This window comes from Pseudophryne corroboree, chromosome 4 (assembly GCF_028390025.1).
Source record: "Pseudophryne corroboree isolate aPseCor3 chromosome 4, aPseCor3.hap2, whole genome shotgun sequence".
Taxonomy (NCBI): Eukaryota; Metazoa; Chordata; class Amphibia; order Anura; family Myobatrachidae; genus Pseudophryne; species Pseudophryne corroboree.
Window position 1 is genome coordinate 874,212,605 of NC_086447.1, and position 22,774 is coordinate 874,235,378.

General features: G+C 49.3%; 1 protein-coding gene across 3 annotated transcripts in view; it reads left to right on the top strand.

The window, feature by feature from the left end:
- MOCS1 (molybdenum cofactor synthesis 1) overlaps nt 1–22,774 on the top strand; it is an 83,759-nt gene that overhangs the window by 18,808 nt on the left and 42,177 nt on the right. For all 3 annotated transcript variants that reach the window (XM_063918832.1, XM_063918830.1, XM_063918831.1), the window contains exons 2-3: nt 16,663–16,795; nt 17,617–17,784. In XM_063918832.1, coding sequence (XP_063774902.1) covers nt 16,663–16,795; nt 17,617–17,784 — 301 coding nt within the window. The remainder of the gene's footprint in view (nt 1–16,662; nt 16,796–17,616; nt 17,785–22,774) is intronic.

A 22,774-nucleotide genomic window follows, 5' to 3' on the forward strand; every position in this document is an offset into this window, starting at 1 on the left:
TAAATCTGTGATGTATAGCCCATAGGCTACAATGGGCTAAAACCATTTTCAGATGGCAGTAGCTGTAGGGGCCAATTCCGGAGCTTGGTAAATCTGGCAGTATTGCATCCCCCGTAGAAACCGATGCGGGATGTGGCTGCCGACGGGAGTGGAGGAATTGCAGCAGGTGTCAGAGATATATGCTGCGGTCCCTCTGTGATACATTCGGGGATACTAAATATTTGCGGTTACCCCCGAAAACGGGTGTTTTCTAGATGGGCCCCCTTGGTAAAGAGCAGGATTAGTTAGGATTCGGTATCCGATGGACAGGATGAGGCAGTCATAATACTGACAGCGGCATCCCGACCGTCAGAATCCCTACAGCCCCCCAGAAAGTACCCTAACCCTCCCTTGTAGGTGCCTAACCCTCCCGTTGCCTAAATCTAACCCCCTCCACTTGGTGCCTAACACCCCCCCCCCCCCTCCCCCTCCCTGGTACCTAACCGCCCCCGTCCCATCCCTGCACCCTAACCCCCCTACTAGTGCCTAAACCTAACCTCCCACCCACCGCGGCAGTTCCCGAGCGCGTCCCGCTAACAACGTTTGGGTTTCCAGGTGTCGGTATTTTGATGCTGAGATCCGTCGGGATTGTGATTCCGGCGTCTGGATATCGACCGCTGTGATCCCGTCTGGCGGCATTTTAACTACATTCCAATAGTTACTGTGAATGTTAGCTCTGGGCCTTGATAATATAGTTGACTGGTTTCTCTTTGACATGGGTGGTAGCAAAGGGTTAGGTCTGATCCTGAAAATGAGGTGAAACAATCTGAACCTGTTTCGCTACTTTCACTGCCAACGACTTTTCAGTGGTTGCATAACTATAGGAGCAAATCTGTTATTATTTTCTGCTGTGTCATAGACACTTTATTAAACGTTTGTCCTAAGCTGACGGGACAACTTTCCATCCCTCACCATGCACATCCAGTCTGCAAGGCTGGGTACACACTATGCCGACACAGTGGGAAGTTTGGGGAGCATACACACTTACCGATCGGCCACTCTATATGTCTGTGGAGACATCGCAACTGGGCGGGGATTTGAATATGCCCGCTCAGCTGTGATGCCAATCCCTGTATATCAGTGGTCGGCGGGTCTCCCATACACACAGCCGGACAGGCCTATATATCTGCAAGTACTGTACAATCTGCAGCGATCCCTAGCACCAGACCCCTGGATATCTGATCGCTGGGGATTTCATGACAGAAACACAGTTCCTCTGTAGCGGCACTGACCATTTACCAATGTTGGCCGTTGCAGGAACAAAATAAAGATGGCTGCTTTATCATGGGACGTTTAAGGCTGAGCTGCTCAAATCCCAGTAGCCAGACAGTCAGTGTTCCTCTGCCTATATTATCGGGCACTCGTCAGTGGACAGTCTCCTTAAATGTTCCTGCCAGCTCTGAGAATAAAGGGGGACATTTACTAAGCAGTGATAAGAGCGGAGAAGTGAGCCAGTGGAGAATTTCCCCCATCAACCAATCAGCAGCTCTATATAATTTTATGGCATGCAAATTCTAGATGTTACTTCAGTGCTGATTGGCTGCCATGGGCAACTTCGCCACTGGCTCACTTCTCCACTCTTATCACTACTTAGTAAATGTCCCCCTGTGTGACTTGTGATTTCTGTGTTATATTGTCCCCTGGATCAAGGATGAGACTACGGGTGCAATCTTTCATATGGACACCACTTACTGGTTAGTATATAAGGTGTATATATACCACAGCCCTGCCCAAACCTGCTCTCATGGGAGTTTGAGCCCAATTCTGAGAAAATAAAATCTAGTTATACCATAGAACATTGTAACTGTTCCCCACTTGCTGAATCCCTGTCATCCCCTTGAGGATATTCTTCACCGTTTCACATGACCATCATCCATAGCAGCTCCTCTAACTCAATGACACGGTGTAATTATTTGCCAGCTCCGCATCCTGTGCAAGTTCAAAGTACGAGGGACTGTACACTGCCCAGAGACTTATGAAAGAAGGGAAAAAAACTAAAAAGCTATTGATATTTAAAGCTATTCACCTAGTTTTCCCCTCTTACTCAGCATTAACTATATCATACAGTGTCCAAGTTAGATTCTGCAGATATCTGAGTACTTGTTTGTGTAGCAGCACAGAGTATATAAGGAAATGAGTGATGTGATGACTGTGACATGGAGGCAGCAGGAAGCCACGTTTTGTAGTGTAAGGCAGGGGTTCCCAAACTCCATCCTCAAGAGACCCTAACAGTCCAGGCTTTTAGGCTGCATCATTGTTACCTGCACCCCGCTGACCAACAGACGTCTTAACCACCCTCTCTGCACTACTATTCCCAGGAGCTGGGGCACATACCTTGAATCTGGTACCATCCCGCTAAATCAGACGTAGAGCATCCCTGCCCCAACTTAACCCTCACCCTAGTATCCTAACCTAACCCTCACCCTAAACATTAACTCCCTATCCTTGGCACTAATACCCTAATCCAAACGTCTTAATAATCCATTCCCTGTACCCCATTACCTTACACCAAACTGATAAACCAATCCTAATATCCTATCCCTAATACCCTAACCCCCTCACAGAATCACAAGTAAAATAATTAGCTCCACCTGTGGATCTTTTAAAATGTGTCGGTGAGTAATGACTACACCTGTGCACCTGCTAGGTGACCTGGAAAACTGTTGGGGGTCCTTGAGGACAGAGTTTGGGAACCACTGCCCTAACCCAAACTGCTAAAGCAATCCTAATACCCTATCCCTAATACCCTAACCCAATCCAGTAAACTAACCCTAATACCCTAACCTAACTAATACTCCCCTAACTGGATGGACCATATGGTTCTTAACTGCCATTCAATTCTATGTTTCTATGCTTGAGCTCAGGTGAACTAATTAGAACTTGAGTCATTTTGATTTAACCATCTGCGCTCAGCCTGGATAGTGTTAAAAACTGGACTGTTAGGGTTCCTGAGGACTGTGTTTAGTAACCACTAGTGTAAGGAGAAGGATCCCCAGCAGCACAGAGTATATCTGATGAGTGATGTGATATTGAGGACCGGAAGACTTACCATACTATCCTTTTAAACCGGCACGCTCATGGATTACACAGGTTCTGTAGCTGATTAAAACCAGGGGAAATGCGGGCTTGAAGTCAGCCAGCCGCAGAACCTGTGTAATTCATGAACGTCCCAGTTTAAAGGGATAGTATGGTAATCCTAATGGGCCCTACACACATGCCGATATCACTGCACGATATGAACGATCTCGTTCATTAATGAACGAGATAACGTTCATATCGTGCAGTGTGGGGGCACCAGCGATGAACGATGCGCGGCCCCGCGCTCGTTCATCGCTGGTGCTATGTCGGCTGTGCATGCAGGCCAATATGGACGAGATCGTCCATATATGCCTGCAAGTCTACGGAGCCGGGTGACGGGGGGGAGTGCCGTCACTGCCCCCCCGCCGCCGTGTCGCCCGTATCGGCGGTCTGGCAGCTCGGCTGCACATCGCCGAGTGTGTAGGGCCTATAAGGATAGGACTTCATGTGACAGGATGTAAGGAGGGTAATGGAGGCAGCAGGAAGCTACAGACATAGTTATATAGTGAAAGAAACAAGGTCTCCCAGCAGCACAGAATATATCAGGGGATGAGTGAGGTGTTAGTGAGGATGGGGAGACATGTAACAGGGGCAGTGACAGGATGTGAGGAGGGTAATGGAGGCAGCAGGAAGCTACAGACATAGTTATATAGTGAAAGAAACAATCCATTAATACAATAAGATATCAGCTTCATTAGCGCAATTTTGTCTAATTATGTATTTTAATGAACATTGGCGATGATGAACCTTTGGGAGTAATTCAGACCTGATCGCTGGGCAACGATTTTTGCAGCCCTGCGATTACATAGTCGCCGTCTGCAGGGGGAGTGTATTTTAGCTGTGCAAGTGTGCGAACGCCTGTGTAGCAGAGCTGTACAAACAGATTTTGTGCAGTCTCTGCGCAGCCCAGAACTTACTCAGCCGCTGCGATCACATCAGGCTGTTCAGGACCGGAGCTGACGTCAGACACCGTCCCTGCAAATGCTTAGATACGCCTGCGTTTTTCCTGACACTCCCTGAAAACACTCAGTTGCCACCCACAAATGCCCTCTTCCTGTCAATCTCCTTGTGTTCACCCGCTGACCGCCGATCCCCGTTGCTGTGGTCCGTCGCGCCTGCGCATTGCGGTGCAGGCGCAGTATAGACCTGATCGCCAGCTGTGCGAAAATGCACAGCAGCGGTCAGGTCTGAATGACCTCCTTTATGCGGAATGCTTTCCCTGTGTATCTATTCTGGTTTGGTATGGTTGTTGATTGCAGTGCAATTTGCTGTCTGTAATTTAATTGTATAAATGAACTGCCTCAGCTAATGTAATTATGTTGGTACCAGCCCACAAAACGCAGCTTGCCCTCCCTCGTGTGCAGCGTTTGTACAATGACCCTTTACACTAACGTACATCTCCAACTGTCTGGTTGTTCTCACCATGAAATCCTGGTTTTCTGTGCTGGTGATATTAGTGAGGGTGGGTGGATGGATGTCCTCCTTGTAATAGGGAATGTTAGATATGATGACCATCTGTAACTGCTGCATAAAGGCTTTGCGCTGTATAGGTAAGATATAGTGCTGGAAAGAGTTGCCGTGGTCCTGACGTCCACGCAGTATTGCCCAGCAACGATGGAAACACTGGGCGCAGCATTCTCTCACCGCTTCCTGCAGCTAGTGCTCACCTTCCCCTCCTCTGTGTTATAATGAGAGTCTCAGGAGCTCACACCTTTCTAGCTGAAAAACCACAGCGGTCTAATACACCCGTGACCTTACCCTTGGTGTTCCCCAAAATACTTACATTGCATTGACCTGTCCTAATTTAGATGGCTTACCTATTTGGGAATATGATCTTTCATTTGGAGACTGGAGCGTGATTGGGCTGGTCAGTGATGGGGTCTGCGTTTCTGCTTTTCGTCCGGCTCGGACCTGATTGGCTGAATTTAAAGCTTTGTGGAAATGTATACCCCATTGCAACCAGTTCCCTGCTTTCTTTTATTATCTGATTTGCATTGGTCTGATGGAAGCTATTGTCTGGTTATGGGTTGCACCATTTGTGAGTGTTATATTCGAGTTGGCTAATAATATAGCAACATGGCCTGTATTTTATACCACAAGATTTCTTCTTCATTTTGATCGACTCCACATCATGTCACTGCCCCTGTCACATGCAGCCCTGTCCTCACTAACACATCACTCATCTCCTGTTATACTCTGTGCTGCTTGGGGACCCTGCTCCTCCCACTATATACCTCTCAGTCTATGGCTTCCTCCATTCCCCTCCTCACATCATGTCACTGCCCCTGTCACATGCAGCCCTGTCCTCACTGACACATCATTCATCTCTGTGCTGCTTGGGGACCCTGCTCGTCCCACTATATACCTCTCAGTCTATGGCTTCCTCCATCCCCCTCCTCACATCATGTCACTGCCCCTGTCACATGCAGCCCTGTCCTCACTAACACATCACTCATCTCCTGTTATACTCTGTGCTGCTTGGGGACCCTGCTCCTCCCACTATATACCTCTCAGTCAATGGCTTCCTCCATTCCCCTCCTCACATCATGTCACTGCCCCTGTCACATGCAGCCCTGTCCTTACTGACACATCATTCATCTCTGTGCTGCTTGGGGACCCTGCTCCTCCCACTATATACCTCTCAGTCTATGGCTTCCTCCATTCCCCTCCTCACATCATGTCACTGCCCCTGTCACATGCAGCCCTGTCCTTACTATGCTACGGGGGACCTTGCTCCTCCCTCTACATAACTGTCTGTGGCTTCCTATTGCCTGCATTCCCCTCCTCCTATCATGTCCCTGCCCCAGTCACATGTAGCCATATCCTCAGTGACACATCCTTATCCGGTGCTCCGTTCATGGGCCCTCATTCCGAGTTGAACGCCCGCTAGCTATTTTTTGCAGAGCAGCGATCATATAGTCGCCGCCCACGTGGAGAGTGTATTTTCGCTTTGCAAGTGTGCGATCGCATGTGCAACTGAGCGGGACAATTTTTTTTTTTTGCAGTTTCTGAGTAGGTCTGAACTTACTCAGCCGCTGCGATCACCTCAGCCTGTCCGGTCCTGGAATTGACGTCAGACACCCCCCCTGCAAACGCCTGGACATGCCTGCGTTTTCCCTACCACTCCCAGAAAACGGTCTGTTGACACTCATAAGCGCCCTCTTCCTGTCAATCTCCTTACGATTGGTTGTGCGAATGGATTCATCGCTAGAAGCCTTGCACAGCAACGATGCTGTTTGTACCTGCACGACGTGTGTGTGCATTGCGGTACATACGCATGCACAGTAGTAACATGATCGTTGTGCTGCGAAAATCTGCAGCGTACGATCAACTGGGAATGACCCCCATGGTCAGTAGGATTAACTCTGAGGGTAAAAACTTTTGCTGTAACTGATTGGATTTGTTTTCCTCCTTCTTTTTTTTTTTTTTTTAATAAATCCTCACATCTCCTATATAATATAATCTCCTATATAATAGCCCAGATCTGTGACTTTGTGCTTCATTTGCTAATGCTGGGCGGAGTCACAACACTGGGCGGAGTTAGTCAAATGAGTCACAGATCTGGGCAAATCTATAAGAGACTAGGAGTAGAAGCAGATGGTATGGCCATGTCACAGGCAGGGGTGCATACCTTCCAGCTTTCTTCAGGCAGAAGGAGGGACACACGCACGGTGAGAAGGGGCGTGGCCAACGAAAAGGGACGTGGCTTCGCGGGAGCACCCGCGATCGTGAGCCACGTCCCTGTTTTCATCAGTGAGGGGGCATGCCCAGCGCTCTGTGAGCTGCTGGCATGCCCCCAGGGGTGGATTATGAGTCCGGGGGGTCCAGGGCACTTGAGACAGGGGGGCCTATCTCATTGCTGCGCCTGCTGTGGGTTTGGGGGCGTGGCCTAATCGCGCCCACGTGGCCACGCCCCCTTATGAAAATTCCGGGGATTGTTGTTTTTTTTAATGGGATTTTGGCCCCTCAGCTAGGGGTAAATCCAGAGGGGGTGGTTGCTCCCCCCTACACACCCGCACAGGCAGAAGAAAGCAGCCGCCTCCTTGCAACACCACAGACCTGCCAACACGCAGCAGCGTGTGCTGACTGTAGCACAATGCTGTTGCTGGCAGGACGGGGGAGCTTCAGAGCTGGGACAGAGCTACTCCAGCCGGGGGGCCCCCTAAAACTGTGGGGCCCGCAGTATGTACCCCCTGGGCCCCCCCCCCCTTAATCCGGCTCTGCTGCCGCCCCCCCCCCTCTTAATCCGTACCCCCTGATGCCCCCTATCCCTCTGTCTCCACTAAATAGTCTATTCACCGCTGCTCTGTACAGTACGCTGCTCTGTACTGTACTCTGCGAGTACAGGAGCTTCCCAACTGCCCCCCCCCCAACACCGCAGGACACTGCGGCCCGCTGGTGGGACAGCAGGACAGACCCCCAAAAATGGGACTGTCCCTCGAAAATCGGGACAGTTGGGAGGTATGGGGGTGTGTGAGGGGGTATGCTGTACAGACAGACGGGCACCGGCTCACTGTGTGCTTGACCCCCCACATCAGCATACTCAGCAGGGGCTCTCTGGCACGGAGGAGCGTCACTTTCTGGCACACTCCACGCTTCTCAGCTGCAGTTTTGTGGGGCACCTGACACTGTGCAGGTTCCGTACTGCCTCTGTTATCTCCAGCCCCGGCAACCCCACCGCTAGCTGCTGCGCTGCCACCCGCAGTGAGGTGCACCCAGCTCCTTCACACACTTTAGCCGGCGGGTAGCGCTGCAGAAGTCCACGCTGCTTGCAGGCTCCGACCCCCTCCTCCCTCCAGCCGCAGCGTCTCCTGGGGGCTAACCAGTCACTCCCAGTCTCCCCTTACCACAGTGCCCGGCAGCCGCGCAAGGTCCGCGGTATGTGACTGAGGAGTGGGGATGTGGACGGGCAGAGGAAGCAGGACTCCAGCCTGAGAGAGTCAGCCATGCCAAGTCTCCACCAGCAGCAGATCCCAACAGGCTGGAGTGGAACAGCAGCAGCCAGCAGCAGTGACTCCGGTAAGACACATCTGTCTGTCACCACTGTTCTGTCCCTAATACCAATCCCTCCCGTGCCCTGTGTTCTGTCATGGCCCTGTCACCCTTATCCTGGCCCTGTCACCCTTATCCTGGCCCTGTCACCCTTATCCTGGCCCTGTCACCCTTATCCTGGCCCTGTCACCCCTGGCCTTGCCCTGTCAACCCTATCCTGGCCCTGTCACCTCTGTCCTGGTCCTGCCGCCCCTACCCTGGCCCTGTCACCCCTATCCTGTCCCTGTCATATCTGTCCTGGCCCTGTCGCCCCTGTCCTGGCCCACCCCTCCACCCGCAGCATCTACAGACACCCTCCCCCAGCCGCAGTCTCCCCCGCACCCGCTACATTCTGTACATCATGCCCTGCAGGTGCTGTTCACGCCGTCGCAAGGGGCTGCGCCTCCTTCACCATCGCACGCCCTTTCATTGTGCAATATTTAACCACTAACAAAGGAATGCAGGTAATACTCCATATAATACAAATATTGAACCCCAGATAGGCATGTAAGGGTAGTAGCCCCTTGCGACGGTGTGAAGAGCGCCCGTAGGGCGCGATGAAGCACCTAGTTCTGATTATTTATCCCACAGTGGATACAAGAGAGACATTCGTGGGGCAGCTGTGTTTATGGGCAATTTTAAAGGGCTGATATGAGAACCAACTGGGGTATTTGACAGATATCATCGTACCTTGGCATGACAAAAAATTGGAGTATTTATTAGACGCAAAACAAAAGGGTTGACTTATTTATTTTTCTATATGTAGGAAACCAATGCTGCAGTATACAGAATAGGCAAATTATTCCCCACACAGTGCAGACAGATGGAGGCAATGAACTGATCTAACAGAAAATAAAGGTTATATGACAGTATTCAGATGCCTGTGGGAGCAGTGTGGCTGCCTGTTACCCCCATGCAGTGGTGTCACTAAGTGGGTACGGCACGCACCCGGGTGTCATCCGCCGAGGGGTGACACCAAAGTGCGTGCTTCTGCTCAGTGACGGGGGCCGGGTGCTGCACTGTAGCATTACGTGCAGCAATCAGGCTCCTGTCACCATGTAGGAGCTGGCACTGCAGACACGCCAGTCTCCGGGGACAGGCTGCAACTTCCGGACCCCCGGAGTGACGAAAATGCGGGTCGGGGTGCTTAGCCACGCCCCTTCCCATGAGGCCACGCCCCCTCCAGCAGGGCACCCCGCGAAGCCACGCGCCCTGCCGCACCGGGTACAAAAGAGGTGAGTGATGCCTCTGCCCCCATGCTCCCTGTCTGAAAATTACCCCAAGGCTACAGCTGGCTAACTCCCATCTTCAGATGCTCGGAAAATCTGTCAGCATCTCATCCTCCATAGAAACCTGTGGGGGTTGCGGCTGCTGGTGGGAATGGAGATATTGCAGCAGGTATGGGAGATAACTGCTGCAGTCCCTCTGTCATGCATTCAGGGGATACTAAATATTTGCTGTTACCCCTGAAACTGGGTGTTTTTCGGGGGATTAAGCCGCAAATATTTAATGGTATATGGGCCCTAGAGTCTTTATATGAAGTGTGTGTTAGTGATGCTATTGCAAGTGGTTTGTGTGACTGCCACACTCTACAAACACGACCTTTAGAGCCACCCAGCACGCTGTAACGTGCAGCTGTTAAATATTATCCTGTCACCCTGTGGACACTTTCATCACTATAGATGTGTGATAAGGGCCACCTCTTTCCTTTCTGCAGAGATAAGTGGGAGCACGCAGCCATCGCTCCCTGCATGTGCCAGCGTGTGAGGGGATAGCAGTGTAGGTAATACTGCAACATCACTACAGAGCAGTCTGGCGCTGCAGCCTGGGAGACCCACACACCGCGCACTTCTGTCATGCGTAATCCACTCCGGTCTCTGCCGCCACCTAATATGTACAGGGCAGATGTAATGTCTGTCAGTGGATTAAGCTGTGATTTGTAGGTAAAGTAATCACTGTAGGAAGATTCCTGCGAGTACTAATACTGGGATATATCTTGCTCGTTGTGTTTTTTTATTAAATTCATGGGAGTGAAAGGTCTGGGAGCGGGGGTAAGGCACAGATGCCTCATGAGTCATTGCCGGCTTTGGGCAAACATTGCTCCACTACTGTTATTGAAGAGGGATATACACTGCTCAAAAAAAATAAACACACACACACACACACACACACACACACACACACACACACACACACACACACACACACACACACACACACACACACACACACACACTGCTCAAAAAAATAAAGGGAACACTAAAATAACACATCCTAGATCTGAATGAATGAAATATTCTTATTAAATACTTTGTTCTTTACATAGTTGAATGTGCTGACAACAAAATCACACAAAAATTATCAATGGAAATCAAATGTATTAACCCATGGAGGTCTGGATTTGGAGTCACACTCAAAACTAAAGTGCAAAAACACACTACAGGCTGATCCAATTTTGATGTAATGTCCTTAAAATGAGTCACAATGAGGCTCAGTAGTGTGTGTGGCCTCCACGTGCCTGTATGACCTCCCTACAACGCCTGGGCATGCTCCTGATGAGGTGGCGGATGGTCTCCTGAGGGATCTCCTCCCAGACTTGGACTAAAGCATCCGCCAACTCCTGGACAATCTGTGGTGCGTTGGTGGATGGAGCGAGACATGATGTCCCAGATGTGCTCAATTGGATTCAGGTCTGGGGAACGAGCGGGCCAGTCCATAGCATCAATGCCTTCGTCTTGCAGGAACTGCTGACACACTCCAGCCACATGAGGTCTAGCATTGTCTTGCATTAGGAGGAACCCAGGGCCAACCGCACCAGCATATGGTCTCACAAGGTGTCTGAGGATCTCATCTCGGTACCTAATGGCAGTCAGGCTACCTCTGGTGAGCACATGGAGGGCTGTGCGGCCCCCCAAAGAAATGCCACCCCACACCATTACTGACCCAATGCCAAACCGGTCATGCTGGAGGATGTTGCAGGTAGCAGAACGTTCTCCTTTGGCGTCTCCAGACTCTGTCACGTCTGTCACATGTGCTCAGTGAGACCTGCTTTTATCTGTGAAGAGCACAGGGCGCCAGTGGCGAATTTGCCAATCTTGGTGTTCTCTGGCAAATGCCAAACGTCCTGCACGGTGTTGGGCTGTAAGCACAACCCCCACCTGTGGACGTCGGGCCCTCATACCACCCTCAAGGAGTCTGTTTCTGATCGTTTGAGTAGACACATGCACATTTGTGGCTTGCTGGAGGTCATTTTGCAAGGCTCTGGCAGTGCTCCTCCTCTTCCTCCTTGCACAAAGGCGGAGGTAGCGGTCCTGCTGCTGGGTTGTTGCCCTCCTACGGCCTCCTCCACATCTCCTGATGTACTGGCCTGTCTCCTGGTAGCGCCTCCATGCTCTGGACACTACGCTGACAGACACAGCAAACCTTCTTGCCACAGCTCGCATTGATGTGCCATCCTGGATGAGCTGCACTACCTGAGCCACTTGTGTGGGTTGTAGACTCCGTCTCATGCTACCACTAGAGTGAAAGCACCGCCAGCTTTCAAAAGTGACCAAAACATCAGCCAGAAAGCATAGGAGCTGAGAAGTGGTCCGTGGTCACCACCTGCAGAACAACTCCTTTATTGGGGGTGTCTTTTTAATTGCCTATAATTTCCACCTGTTGTATATTCCATTTGCACAACAGCATGTGAAATTGATTGTCAATCAGTGTTGCTTCCTAAGTGGACAGTTTGATTTCACAGAAGTGTGATTGACTTGGAGTTACATTGTGTTATTTAAGTGTTCCCTTTATTTTTTTGAGCAGTGTGTATGTGTGTGTGTGTGTGTGTGTGTGTGTGTATATATATACATACACATATACATACATACATGCATACAAATATAGTGGGCGGGATGTACTAAGCGGAAAATGCGGTAAACTCCCTGTTTACCGCATTTTCCTGATGTACTAACCCCCGGCCGTCAGGAGAGCGCCGCGGCGGGGTGCGCCAGCTTTAGCTGGCGTACGTCCATAGAAGCCTATGGGCTTCTCTCCGCGGCGCTGTGTGAGGGATCCGATCGGATCCCTCCCAGCATGCCCTGCGGCCGCCCCCGTCACCCCGCGCATGCGCAGACTGACTTCTGGGGTCGAATCCCGGAAGTCAGGCTGCCGCTGCGCATCGCGGAGGACAGCTCTTATCGGAAGAGCTGTCCTCCGCAATGCTGATCGCATATGTTAGTACATATGCGATCAGCATCGTGGCGCAGGGAGGCGATGGGCGGCGATGTACATTAGTACATCCCGCCCAGTGTAACAAAATGCTAAGTGAATGAACAGAAGATAAATCTAAATCGCATCATTATTTGGTGTGACCATCCTTTGCCTTCAAAACAGCATCCCACACAGTTTGTATCATTCTCAAAACTTTTGTCGACGGCTGTAGTTGTACAGGTTGAGTATTCCATATCCAAATTTTCCCAAATACAGAATTCTTTGAGTGAAATAGTGACACCTTTTGTTTTCTGATGGCTCAGTGTACACAAACATTGTTTAATACACACAGTTATTAAAAATATTGTATTAAATGACCTTCAGGCTGTGTATAAGGTGTATATGAAACTGAAATGAATTGTGTGTATGTACACACACTTTGTTTAAAGCACAAAGTTATTAAAAATATTGTATTAAATACCTTCAGGCTGTGTGTATAAGGGGAGGTCATTTTGACCCGTTCGCACGCTGCAGTTTGTCGCAGTGGTGCGAATGGGTCGGAACTGCGGACGCATTGCGCATGCGCGTCGTTGGCCGGCGAGCAGCGATGCCACCAGCGGAAAAAAGTGATCTCAGCGGCGATCGCAAGAAGACTGACAGGCGGGAGGTGTACCAGGGTATTATCTGACCGTTTTCCAGGCGTGGTGAGGCAAACGCAGGCGTGCCCAGGCGTTTGGAGGGCAGATGTCTGACGTCAATCCCGGGACCTTTGTCGCTGGATCCGTCGCACAGGGTAATTAAGTCTGACCCTGGTCAAGTTTTGCAGGAAACTTTTTTTAGCATAGCAGGGCTAAAATACACTCCCCCATAGGCGGCGTCAAGTTGATCGCACGAGCAGCAAAAAGTTGCTACGTGCGGTCAACTCGGTATGAGGGCCAAGGTGTATATGAAACATAAATGTATTCTGTGCATAGACTTGAGTCCCATCGCCATGATATCTCATTATGCAATTATTCCAAAATACGGAAAAATCCGATATCCAAAATACCTCTGGTCTCAAGCATTTTGGATAAGGGGTACTCAACCTGTAATACACTGCTATTGAGCCTTTCTGGCATCTTTATTACACAGTGCACACTCTATTTACATAACCCATCATGAAACCGTGGCATACAGTAGGGACATAGCCAAAACTTTGTGGGCCTCATAGCAACATTTTGAAAGAGGGGGGAGGGTTGGTGCCAGAAGAGACCTCAGTCTGGACACCCTTGGCTTTCTCTGCAGCAGTTGTTCATGTTATGCCCATATTAGTGCCTTAGTTAATTTTATGCCCTATACTAGTCCCCTAGTTCCCAATCTGCCATATTGTACTGCTGCCAGTACACATTATGCCACACAGTGCCCCCAATTCACATTATGCCATACATTGCCCCCAGTACATATAATGTCACCAGGGGTGAAGCCAGAACTTTGTGGGCCCCATAGCAACATTTTGAAGGGGCCCCATCCCAATGCTTCTAGATAGACACCTCTCTGCAGCAGTTGTTCATTTTATGCCCTGTAATAATGCCCTAGGTCATTTTCTGAACCCTAGTAGAGCCAGAGCCGGCCCTAGCCAATATGATGCCCTAGGCAAGATTTTGCCTGGTGCCCCCTAGCACCACCGCTGGTTCCGCCTCTGACCTTGCACCTTTCCCAGCACCATCAACCTATTGCAGTCTTTATTTTGGGGTTTGTACCACCTATATTTTAAATAGGAACAGTGCGCACAATTGGCGCGCAGCCCAAAAAGGGGTGTGTTTTTGCTGGCAAGGGGCATGGCCACACAATAGTACCCCACATTCCAATTACGCCACACAGTACTGCAACTTTATTCACATTTGATCATGCGATAGTGTCCATAATTCATATTACATCCCACAGTAGTATCACTTAACCTTATAAACGTTACTCCTCACAGCAGAGCTCCTTATTCACGTTACATCACACTGAATTGCTCCTTATTCACATTACGCCACACCATATTGCTCTTTATTCACATTAGACGACACAGTAGTGCCCTTTCTATATGCAACGCCACATAGTAGAGCACCTTATACACATAATGCCACACAGTAATGCCCCTTACACATATGAGACACATTATTAATGTCCTTATAAATATAATGCACCTTACACATTATGACAACCTTTATTAATGCCCTTTTACACATAATGTCCCTTACACATATGCTGCACATTATTAATGCCCTTATACACATAATGACACACATAGTGCCCCCTACACATTTGCTGCACATTATTAGTGCCCCTATACACATAATGACACACATACAGTAGTACCCTGTTACACATATGCCACACATTATTAATGCCCTTATACACACAATGACACACATAGTGCTCCTTACTCGTATGTTGCACATTATTAATGCATTTTTACATGACACACACAATGCTCCTTACACATATTCCGAACACTACTGCACAACCAAGCTACTCACATGCACACAGCACTCACACTGCCACTAACACTGTGACCTCTGCCTCTGCTTGAATACAGATGTGTCCTCATAAATCTTGCCTCAATGCTAACGTTGGGCACATTTTTTTTTATGAAAATGCATCTTATATGCATTGCTATGTGGTTAGGATGCACAAGCAGCTTCTGCTGATTAAACTGATATGCAGCATGCCTATATACTGTGTGAGACTGTGGCTGTAACTGCATATGAAATGCTACACACAGAATATAGGCATGCCGCATATCATTTTAATCAGCAGAAGCTGCTGATGCCCCTAGGCATACCAGATGCCCTAGGCAATTGCCTAGTTTGCCTATGCCTATGGCCAGCTCTGAGTAGAGCCTTATTTAATGTTATGCCCCATAGTAGAGCTCTACTTTCTTTTATGAATCGTAGTAGTGCTTAAGTTCATCCTATGTCACATTTCAGAGCTGCCAGTACACATTATGCCGCACAGTACCCCCAATTCCCATTATGACACATGGGGGTACATTTAATAGGATGGGAGTTCTATTTAAGATGGGATGTTGCCCATAGCAACCAATCAGATTCCAGGTATTATCATCTAGAAGGTGCTAGATAAATGAGAAGTAGAATCTGATTGGTTGCTATGGGCGACATCCCATCTTAGTAAATTTACCCCATGGTGCTCCCCGTTCATATTGTGCATCATTACAGTGCCCCGGTTCATATTATATAACATTAAAATGCCCTCCAGTTAATTTTATACCACACTACAATGAGCAGGTCTAGGGGCATGCCTAGATATGTTGCCGGCCCCAAGGAAAAAGTTTGAAAGGACCCCTACGTACTACCCAATGGCGAAAAATGTATAAAACACAAGTAACTTTGACAGGGAAGATGGGCCCTACTCAGCTCTGGGCCCCATAGCAGCTACACTCCCTGCACCTATGGTAGCTACACCCTTGAATGTCACATTAAAGAGTCCTCAGTTCATAATGCCACATTGTAGTGCATCCAGTTCATATTATGCCACAGTTCATATTATGACACATTGTAGCGCCCTCATTTCATATGTCACACTGTAGTGCCCACAGTTTATACAGTGCAACATTTCAGTACCCCTAAATATAATGCCACATCACAGTGCCCCCAGTTCACATTATACCACATTGAAGTGCCCCCCAGTTTATATTATACCACATTAGTGTCTTCTGTTCATATTATGCCATACTATAATGCCTCTAGTGCATATTACAGTGCCTAGTTCAGTTTTTGCCACTTTATAAGCCTCCTTTACCATTACGACATCCACTACACATGTCATTCACTGAATCTGGTATGTCACCCCATTTAGGCCTAGCAACGGGTCACTCCCAATTGCTTAGCAGCCAATTTTGGGAACTTGGTAGAGAACTATTAGACCTGTGTTCGGGCCCTCTAAGCCTCCCTGCATCCATTATAGCTGCACCCATAGCGTACAACCTGACTGTCTACCTTGGCCTTAAACTATTGCTCCACTGAATTAGGTGAGGAAGATGGGGATTGGTCACTATACCGACGCCCGTATCCCGAACGGTGAACAGCACTACTGTCGGCAAGCCGACCAACCGGGACTGTCTCCACTCCTGGGTGTCCACGACACCCATAGAGTGGGAATAGAACCTGTGGCAAGCGCAGCGATCCCACCGCGCCCACTGCGTTTCTCCCAACCGCCGGTCACACGAACCCAACTCGGAAGATGTTATGTGTGCCCCAGCTACGGAGGTGCAGGCACATAATGTTGGGTGAGACGAGCATGTTATAGTATCTGAGTTGCTGATTTTTGTCTCCGCAGGGTTTGTTGGGAGCAGAGAGGAAGAGGTTTCTCCCTGAGCATCCGCTGCCGTTCTCCTCCTTCCTTACAGACAGCTTTGGCCGGCAGCACAATTACCTGAGGATCTCGCTGACAGAGAAGTGTAATCTCCGATGTGAGTACCCCCTGCACGCTTATTTCCTTCATTATAGGCCTGATTCTGAGGCACACGCAATCCAAGCGCAGTGCCAGTGTTCAAGTAGCCGAGTGATAATTTGCTGTGTGTGTAAAATTCCCTATGCGTGACGCTCCGTGCCTAGGGCCTAGTTCAGATCTGATCGCAGCAGCAAATTTGTTAGCTAATGGGCAAAACCATGTGCACTGCAGGTGGGGCAGATATAACATGTGCAGAGAGAGTTAGATTCGGGGGTTGTATTGTTACTGTGCAGGGTAAATACTGGCTGCTTTATTTTTACACTGCAATTTAGATTTTTAGTTTGAACACACCCCACCCAAATCTAACTCTCTCTACACATGTTATATATGCCCCCCCCCCCCCCCCCCCCCACCCTGCACTGCACTGCACATGGTTTTGCCCATTTGCTAACAAATTTGCTGTTGCAATCAGACCTGGAAATTCCTTTTTGTTGTCACATGCTTACGCAGCTACCCAATGGTTCTGTGGGTTCTGCCACATTAATGCTGATTATTTTGGGGTATTTTTATATTTAGTGGACCATCTATGAGAAAATAAAATTATACCTACAGCTGGAGCAGTGTTTATTGCAGCAAAGTTTGCAGCATGGTGCCAAACGTTTTTCTTCTGTACATGAAGCTTAACTGCAATAAGATCTATTTTATCTGTAAAGAATTCTGAACTAACACATAATTAGGCTGGGAAACTGGAAAATAAAGTGTTTTACAGGAAACAAGTTATGTGTTGGAGCTGTGTAGTGTAGGTCAGTGTTGTAGTGACGTTGTGTGTCTGTCCTGTAGGTCAGTATTGTATGCCTGAAGAAGGAGTTAAGCTGACACCACGGAGTGAACTTCTCACCACTCAGGAGATCCTCAATTTGGCCAGACTGTTTGTACAGGAAGGAGTGGATAAAATCCGTCTGACAGGTGGAGAGCCGCTCATCCGCCCCGACGTGCTGGACATCATAGGTGAGACTTGCTCCATTCCACTATCAGCCTACATCCTGCAGGAGAATCTTCTGACCTTCCCATTGGGAACATCATGATCATGTATTTACCAGAATCTCCGTGCAGTCCATCTAGTCACCCATATACTTACGCCTTGGTTTCTCCTGGGTGGTATCTTAGTGTGCTAAACGCGTTAGATTTGTACTTTTTGTCGCAAAGGAATTCATATAAAGAGGCAGCTCAGGTACGACAAAACATGGCGTGGCTCACTTGCCTGACCTACATCTTTTATCCAGATCAGCAGCTGCATGCACTACTAGTGCTCAGGGTATCCGTGCATTGTCATTTTGTGAAACTCTATGGCAGTGTTTTTCAACCACTGTGCCGTGGCACACTAGTGTGCCCTGAGCAATCTCCACGTGTGCCGCCATAGAAGCACAGCCAAGCCCGTCAGTGTGCTGCCGCTACTGAGGCCCTGGAACGATCAATACTGATGGGTTTAGCAGTTGCAGAGGCAGTTCTAATTTTGGGCCCGGGCAGTGTTGGGCTCTTCTGGACTCCTTAGATGTGGCTCAGGCGAGACCTATGGAGAAATGACATCCTAGGACACGCAACTGCACCATGCATCACCATTATATTTGAGTAAAAAAAAATGTGTGCCTTGGTAATATTTAGATCTTTTTCAGTGTGCCGCGAGTTGTAAAAGGTTGAAAATCTCTGCTCTATGGCATGGCGCGACTAAGGGGTATATTCAGTTGACGTCGAAAGCTGCCGTCTGTCGAAAAGACGTCAGTTTTCAACTTTTTTTTTTTTAGGTCGGAAGGGGTTCCAACCTATTAAATATATTCGACAAGTCGACGAATTCGACTTGTCGAAAAGCACGTGGATCAGCGGAATAGCTGCCGATCCACGTGCTTGTGTCGAAAACGGGGCCAAAACCGACAGGTTTTGGCACCCTTTTCGACCATCTCATAAAAAATGTCGGACTGAGATGTGGGACCCGAGAGGAGGAGAGGGGGTGAGCCGCAGGGAGACGGGGGACAGCCGCGGGCATACAGGGGAGATCAGCGCTACAGCACAGCACTGCAGGATGTCACACAGCCGCGCCACTCACAGCAGTGTCCACCCGGCTCCAGCAAGTGAGGTCACGCTTGCTGGAGCCGGTGGACACTGCCGTGAGGTCGGGCGGCTGTGTGACATCCTCCTGTAGCGCTGATCTCCTCTGTCTGCCGGCGGCTGTCCCCGCTGGTCTCCCGCGGCTCCCCTTCCCCCCTCTCCTCCTCTGGGTCCCTCATCTCCATTCGACTTGAAAAAGTCGAATTTAGATGAGATTTGAATTGGGGCTGTCGGATCCATTCCGACAAATGCATGTCGGAACAGATCCAACTCTGATTGAATATACCCCTAAGTCTCAAAGTCTGTGACGTCCCATACAGGACCATTTGGCGCGTTTTGAGCATAGCTGTATGTGGACATGTCTGTACATGCAGCTCTGCGGCTAGGGCTCTACCGGTTCTGTAACCATAAAAAGCTATTAAAAAAAAGATTAAAGCAATGTCTTCTAAGGTAAAACGTAAACATTCTATAAAAATAGGATTTTACTTACCGGTAAATCTATTTCTCGTAGTCCGTAGAGGATGCTGGGGACTCCGTAAGGACCATGGAGAATAGACGGGCTCCGCAGGAGATAGGCCACTTTAAGAAAGCTTTGGATTCTGGGTGTGCACTGGCTCCTCCCTCTATGTCCCTCCTCCAGACCTCAGTTAGAGAAACTGTTCCCAGAGGATATGAACAGTACGAGGAAAGGATTTATGTAACCTAAGGGCGAGATTCATACCAGCCACACCAATCACACCGTATAACTTGTGATAAACTACCCAGTTAACAGTATGAACAAGTAACATAGCCTCGGTTCAAGACCGACCAACTATAACATAACCCTTATGTAAGCAATAACTATATACAAGTCTTGCAGAAGACGTCCGCACTTGGGACGGGCGCCCAGCATCCTCTACGGACTACGAGAAATAGATTTACCAGTAAGTAAAATCCTATTTTCTCTAACGTCCTAGAGGATGCTGGGGACTCCGTAAGGACCATGGGGATTATACCAAAGCTCCCAAACGGGCGGGAGAGTGCGGATGACTCTGCAGCACCGATTGAGCAAACAAGAGGTCCTCCTCAGCCAGGGTATCAAACTTATAGAACTTTGCAAAGGTGTTTGACCCCGACCAAGTAGCAGCTCGGCACAGTTGTAGTGCCGAGACCCCTCGGGTAGCCGCCCAAGAAGAGCCCACCTTCCTAGTGGAATGGGCCTTAACCGATTTAGGCAATGGCAATCCTGCCGTAGAATGCGCCTGCTGAATCGTGTTACAGATCCAGCGAGCAATAGTCTGCTTTGAAGCAGGAGCGCCAACCTTGTTGGCTGTATACAGCACAAACAGAGCTTCAGTCTTTCTGATCCTAGCTGTTCTGGTCACGTAAATCTTCAAAGCCCTGACCACATCCAGGGACTCTGAGTCCTCCAAGTCCCGTGTAGCCACAGGCACGACAATAGGTTGGTTCATATGAAAAGATGAGACCACCTTGGGCAGAAATTGAGGACGAGTCCTCAACTCTGCCCTATCCACGTGAAAAATCAGATATGGGCTTTTATATGATAAAGCCGCTAATTCCGAAACACGCCTTGCAGAAGCTAAGGCCAACAACATGACCACTTTCCAAGTGAGGTATTTCAACTCCAATGTTTTGAGTGGTTCAAACCAAGGTGACTTGAGGAAACTTAATACCGCGTTAAGATCCCAAGGCGCCACCGGAGGTACAAAGGGAGGCTGAATATGCAGCACTCCCTTCACAAAAGTCTGTACTTCAGGAAGAGAAGCCAATTCTCTTTGAAAGAAAATGGATAAGGCCGAAATTTGGACCTTTATGGACCCTAATTTTAGGCACAAATTCACTCCCGTTTGAAGGAAGTGAAGTAGACGGCCCAAATGGAACTCCTCCGTAGGAGCAGCTCTGGCCTCACACCAAGAAACATATTTCCGCCATATACGGTGATAATGTTTCGATGTCGCATCCTTCCTAGCCTTGATCAGGGTAGGAATGACCTCCTCCGGAATCCCTTTTTCAGCTAGGATTCGGCGTTCAACCGCCATGCCATCAAACGCAGCCGAGGTAAGTCTTGGAACAGACAGGGCCCCTGCTGCAGCAGGTCCTGCCTTAGAGGAAGAGGCCATGGATCTTCTGTGAGCAACTCTTGCAGATCCGGATACCAAGTCCTCCTTGGCCAATCTGGAACAATGAGAATAGTCCTGACCCTTCTTAGTCTTATTAATCTCAACACCTTGGGTATGAGAGGCAGAGGAGGAAACACATAGACCGATCTTAACACCCATGGTGTCACCAGAGCGTCTACCGCTACCGCCTGAGGGTCTCTTGACCTGGCGCAATACCTCTTTAGCTTTTTGTTGAGACGGGACGCCATCATGTCTATGTGAGGCAGTCCCCACCGATCCACGATCTGTGTGAAGACTTCTTGATGAAGTCCCCACTCTTCCGGATGCAGGTCGTGCCTGCTGAGGAAGTCCGCCTCCCTGTTGTCCACCCCCGGGATGAACACTGCTGATAGCGCGCTTACATGGCCTTCCGCCCAGCGCAGAATCCTGGTCGCCTCTGCCATGGCCACTCTGCTCCTTGTGCCGCCTTGGCGGTTTACATGAGCCACTGCCGCGATATTGTCCGACTGAATCAGAACCGGTTTGTTCTGAAGCCACTCCTCCGCCTGGCGTAGGGCATTGTAAATGGCCCTTAACTCCAGGACATTGATGTGGAGACAAGTCTCTAGGCTTGACCAGAGACCTTGGAAATTTCTTCCCAGTGCGACAGCCCCCCAACCTCGGAGGCTCGCGTCCGTGGTCACCAGGATCCAGTCCTGAATGCCGAACCTGCGACCCTCTAGGAGGTGAGCACTGTGCAGCCACCACAGGAGAGTTACCCTGGCCCTGGGAGACAGGGTGATCCGTTTCCCCATATGTAGATGGGACCCGGACCATTTGTCCAATAGGTCCCATTGGAAAGTCCTCGCATGGAACCTGCCGAAGGGGATGGCCTCGTATGAAGCCACCATCTTCCCCAGAACCTTTGTACAATGATTCACCGAAACCTTTTTTTGGCTTTAAAAGGTTCCTGACCAGGGCTATGAGCTCCTGAGCCTTCTCCACCGGAAGAAAAACTCTTTTTTGGTCTGTGTCTAGAATCAGGCCCAAGAAGGTCAGACGCGTTGCAGGTACTAGCTGGGATTTCGGTAAATTGAGAATCCAGCCGTGCATCTGCAACGTCTTCACGGACAGAGACACTCTGTCCAGCAACTTCTCCCGAGATCTCGCCTTTATAAGGAGATCGTCCAAGTACGGGATAATTGTGACTCCCTGCTTGCGCAGGAGCACCATCATTTCCGCCATTACCTTGGTGAAAATTCTCGGGGCCGTGGAAAGACCGAACGGCAACGTCTGAAATTGGTAGTGACAATCCTGTACTGCAAATCTCAGAAACGCCTGGTAAGGGGGGAAAATCGGAACATGAAGGTACGCATCCTTTATGTCCAGGGACACCATCCAATCCCCTCCCTCCAGGCTGGTGATGACCATTCTGAGCGATTCCATTTGAACTTGAACCTCTTCAAGTACAGGTTCAGGGATTTTAGATTTAGAATGGGTCTGACCGAACCGTCCGGTTTCGGTACCACAAACAGGGATGAATAATAACACTCTCCTTGCTGGAGATGAGGAACCTTGATTATCACCTGTTGAATGTACAATTTGTGAATTGCCGCTAACACTAGCTCCCTCTCTGACAGGGAAGCCGGCAGAGCCGATTTGAAAAACCGGCGAGGGGGCATGTCTTCGAATTCCAGCCTGTATCCCTGGGAAACAATCTCTATTGCCCAGGGATCCACCTGTGATTGAACCCAGACGTGGCTGAAAAGACGAAGACGTGCCCCCACTTGATCTGA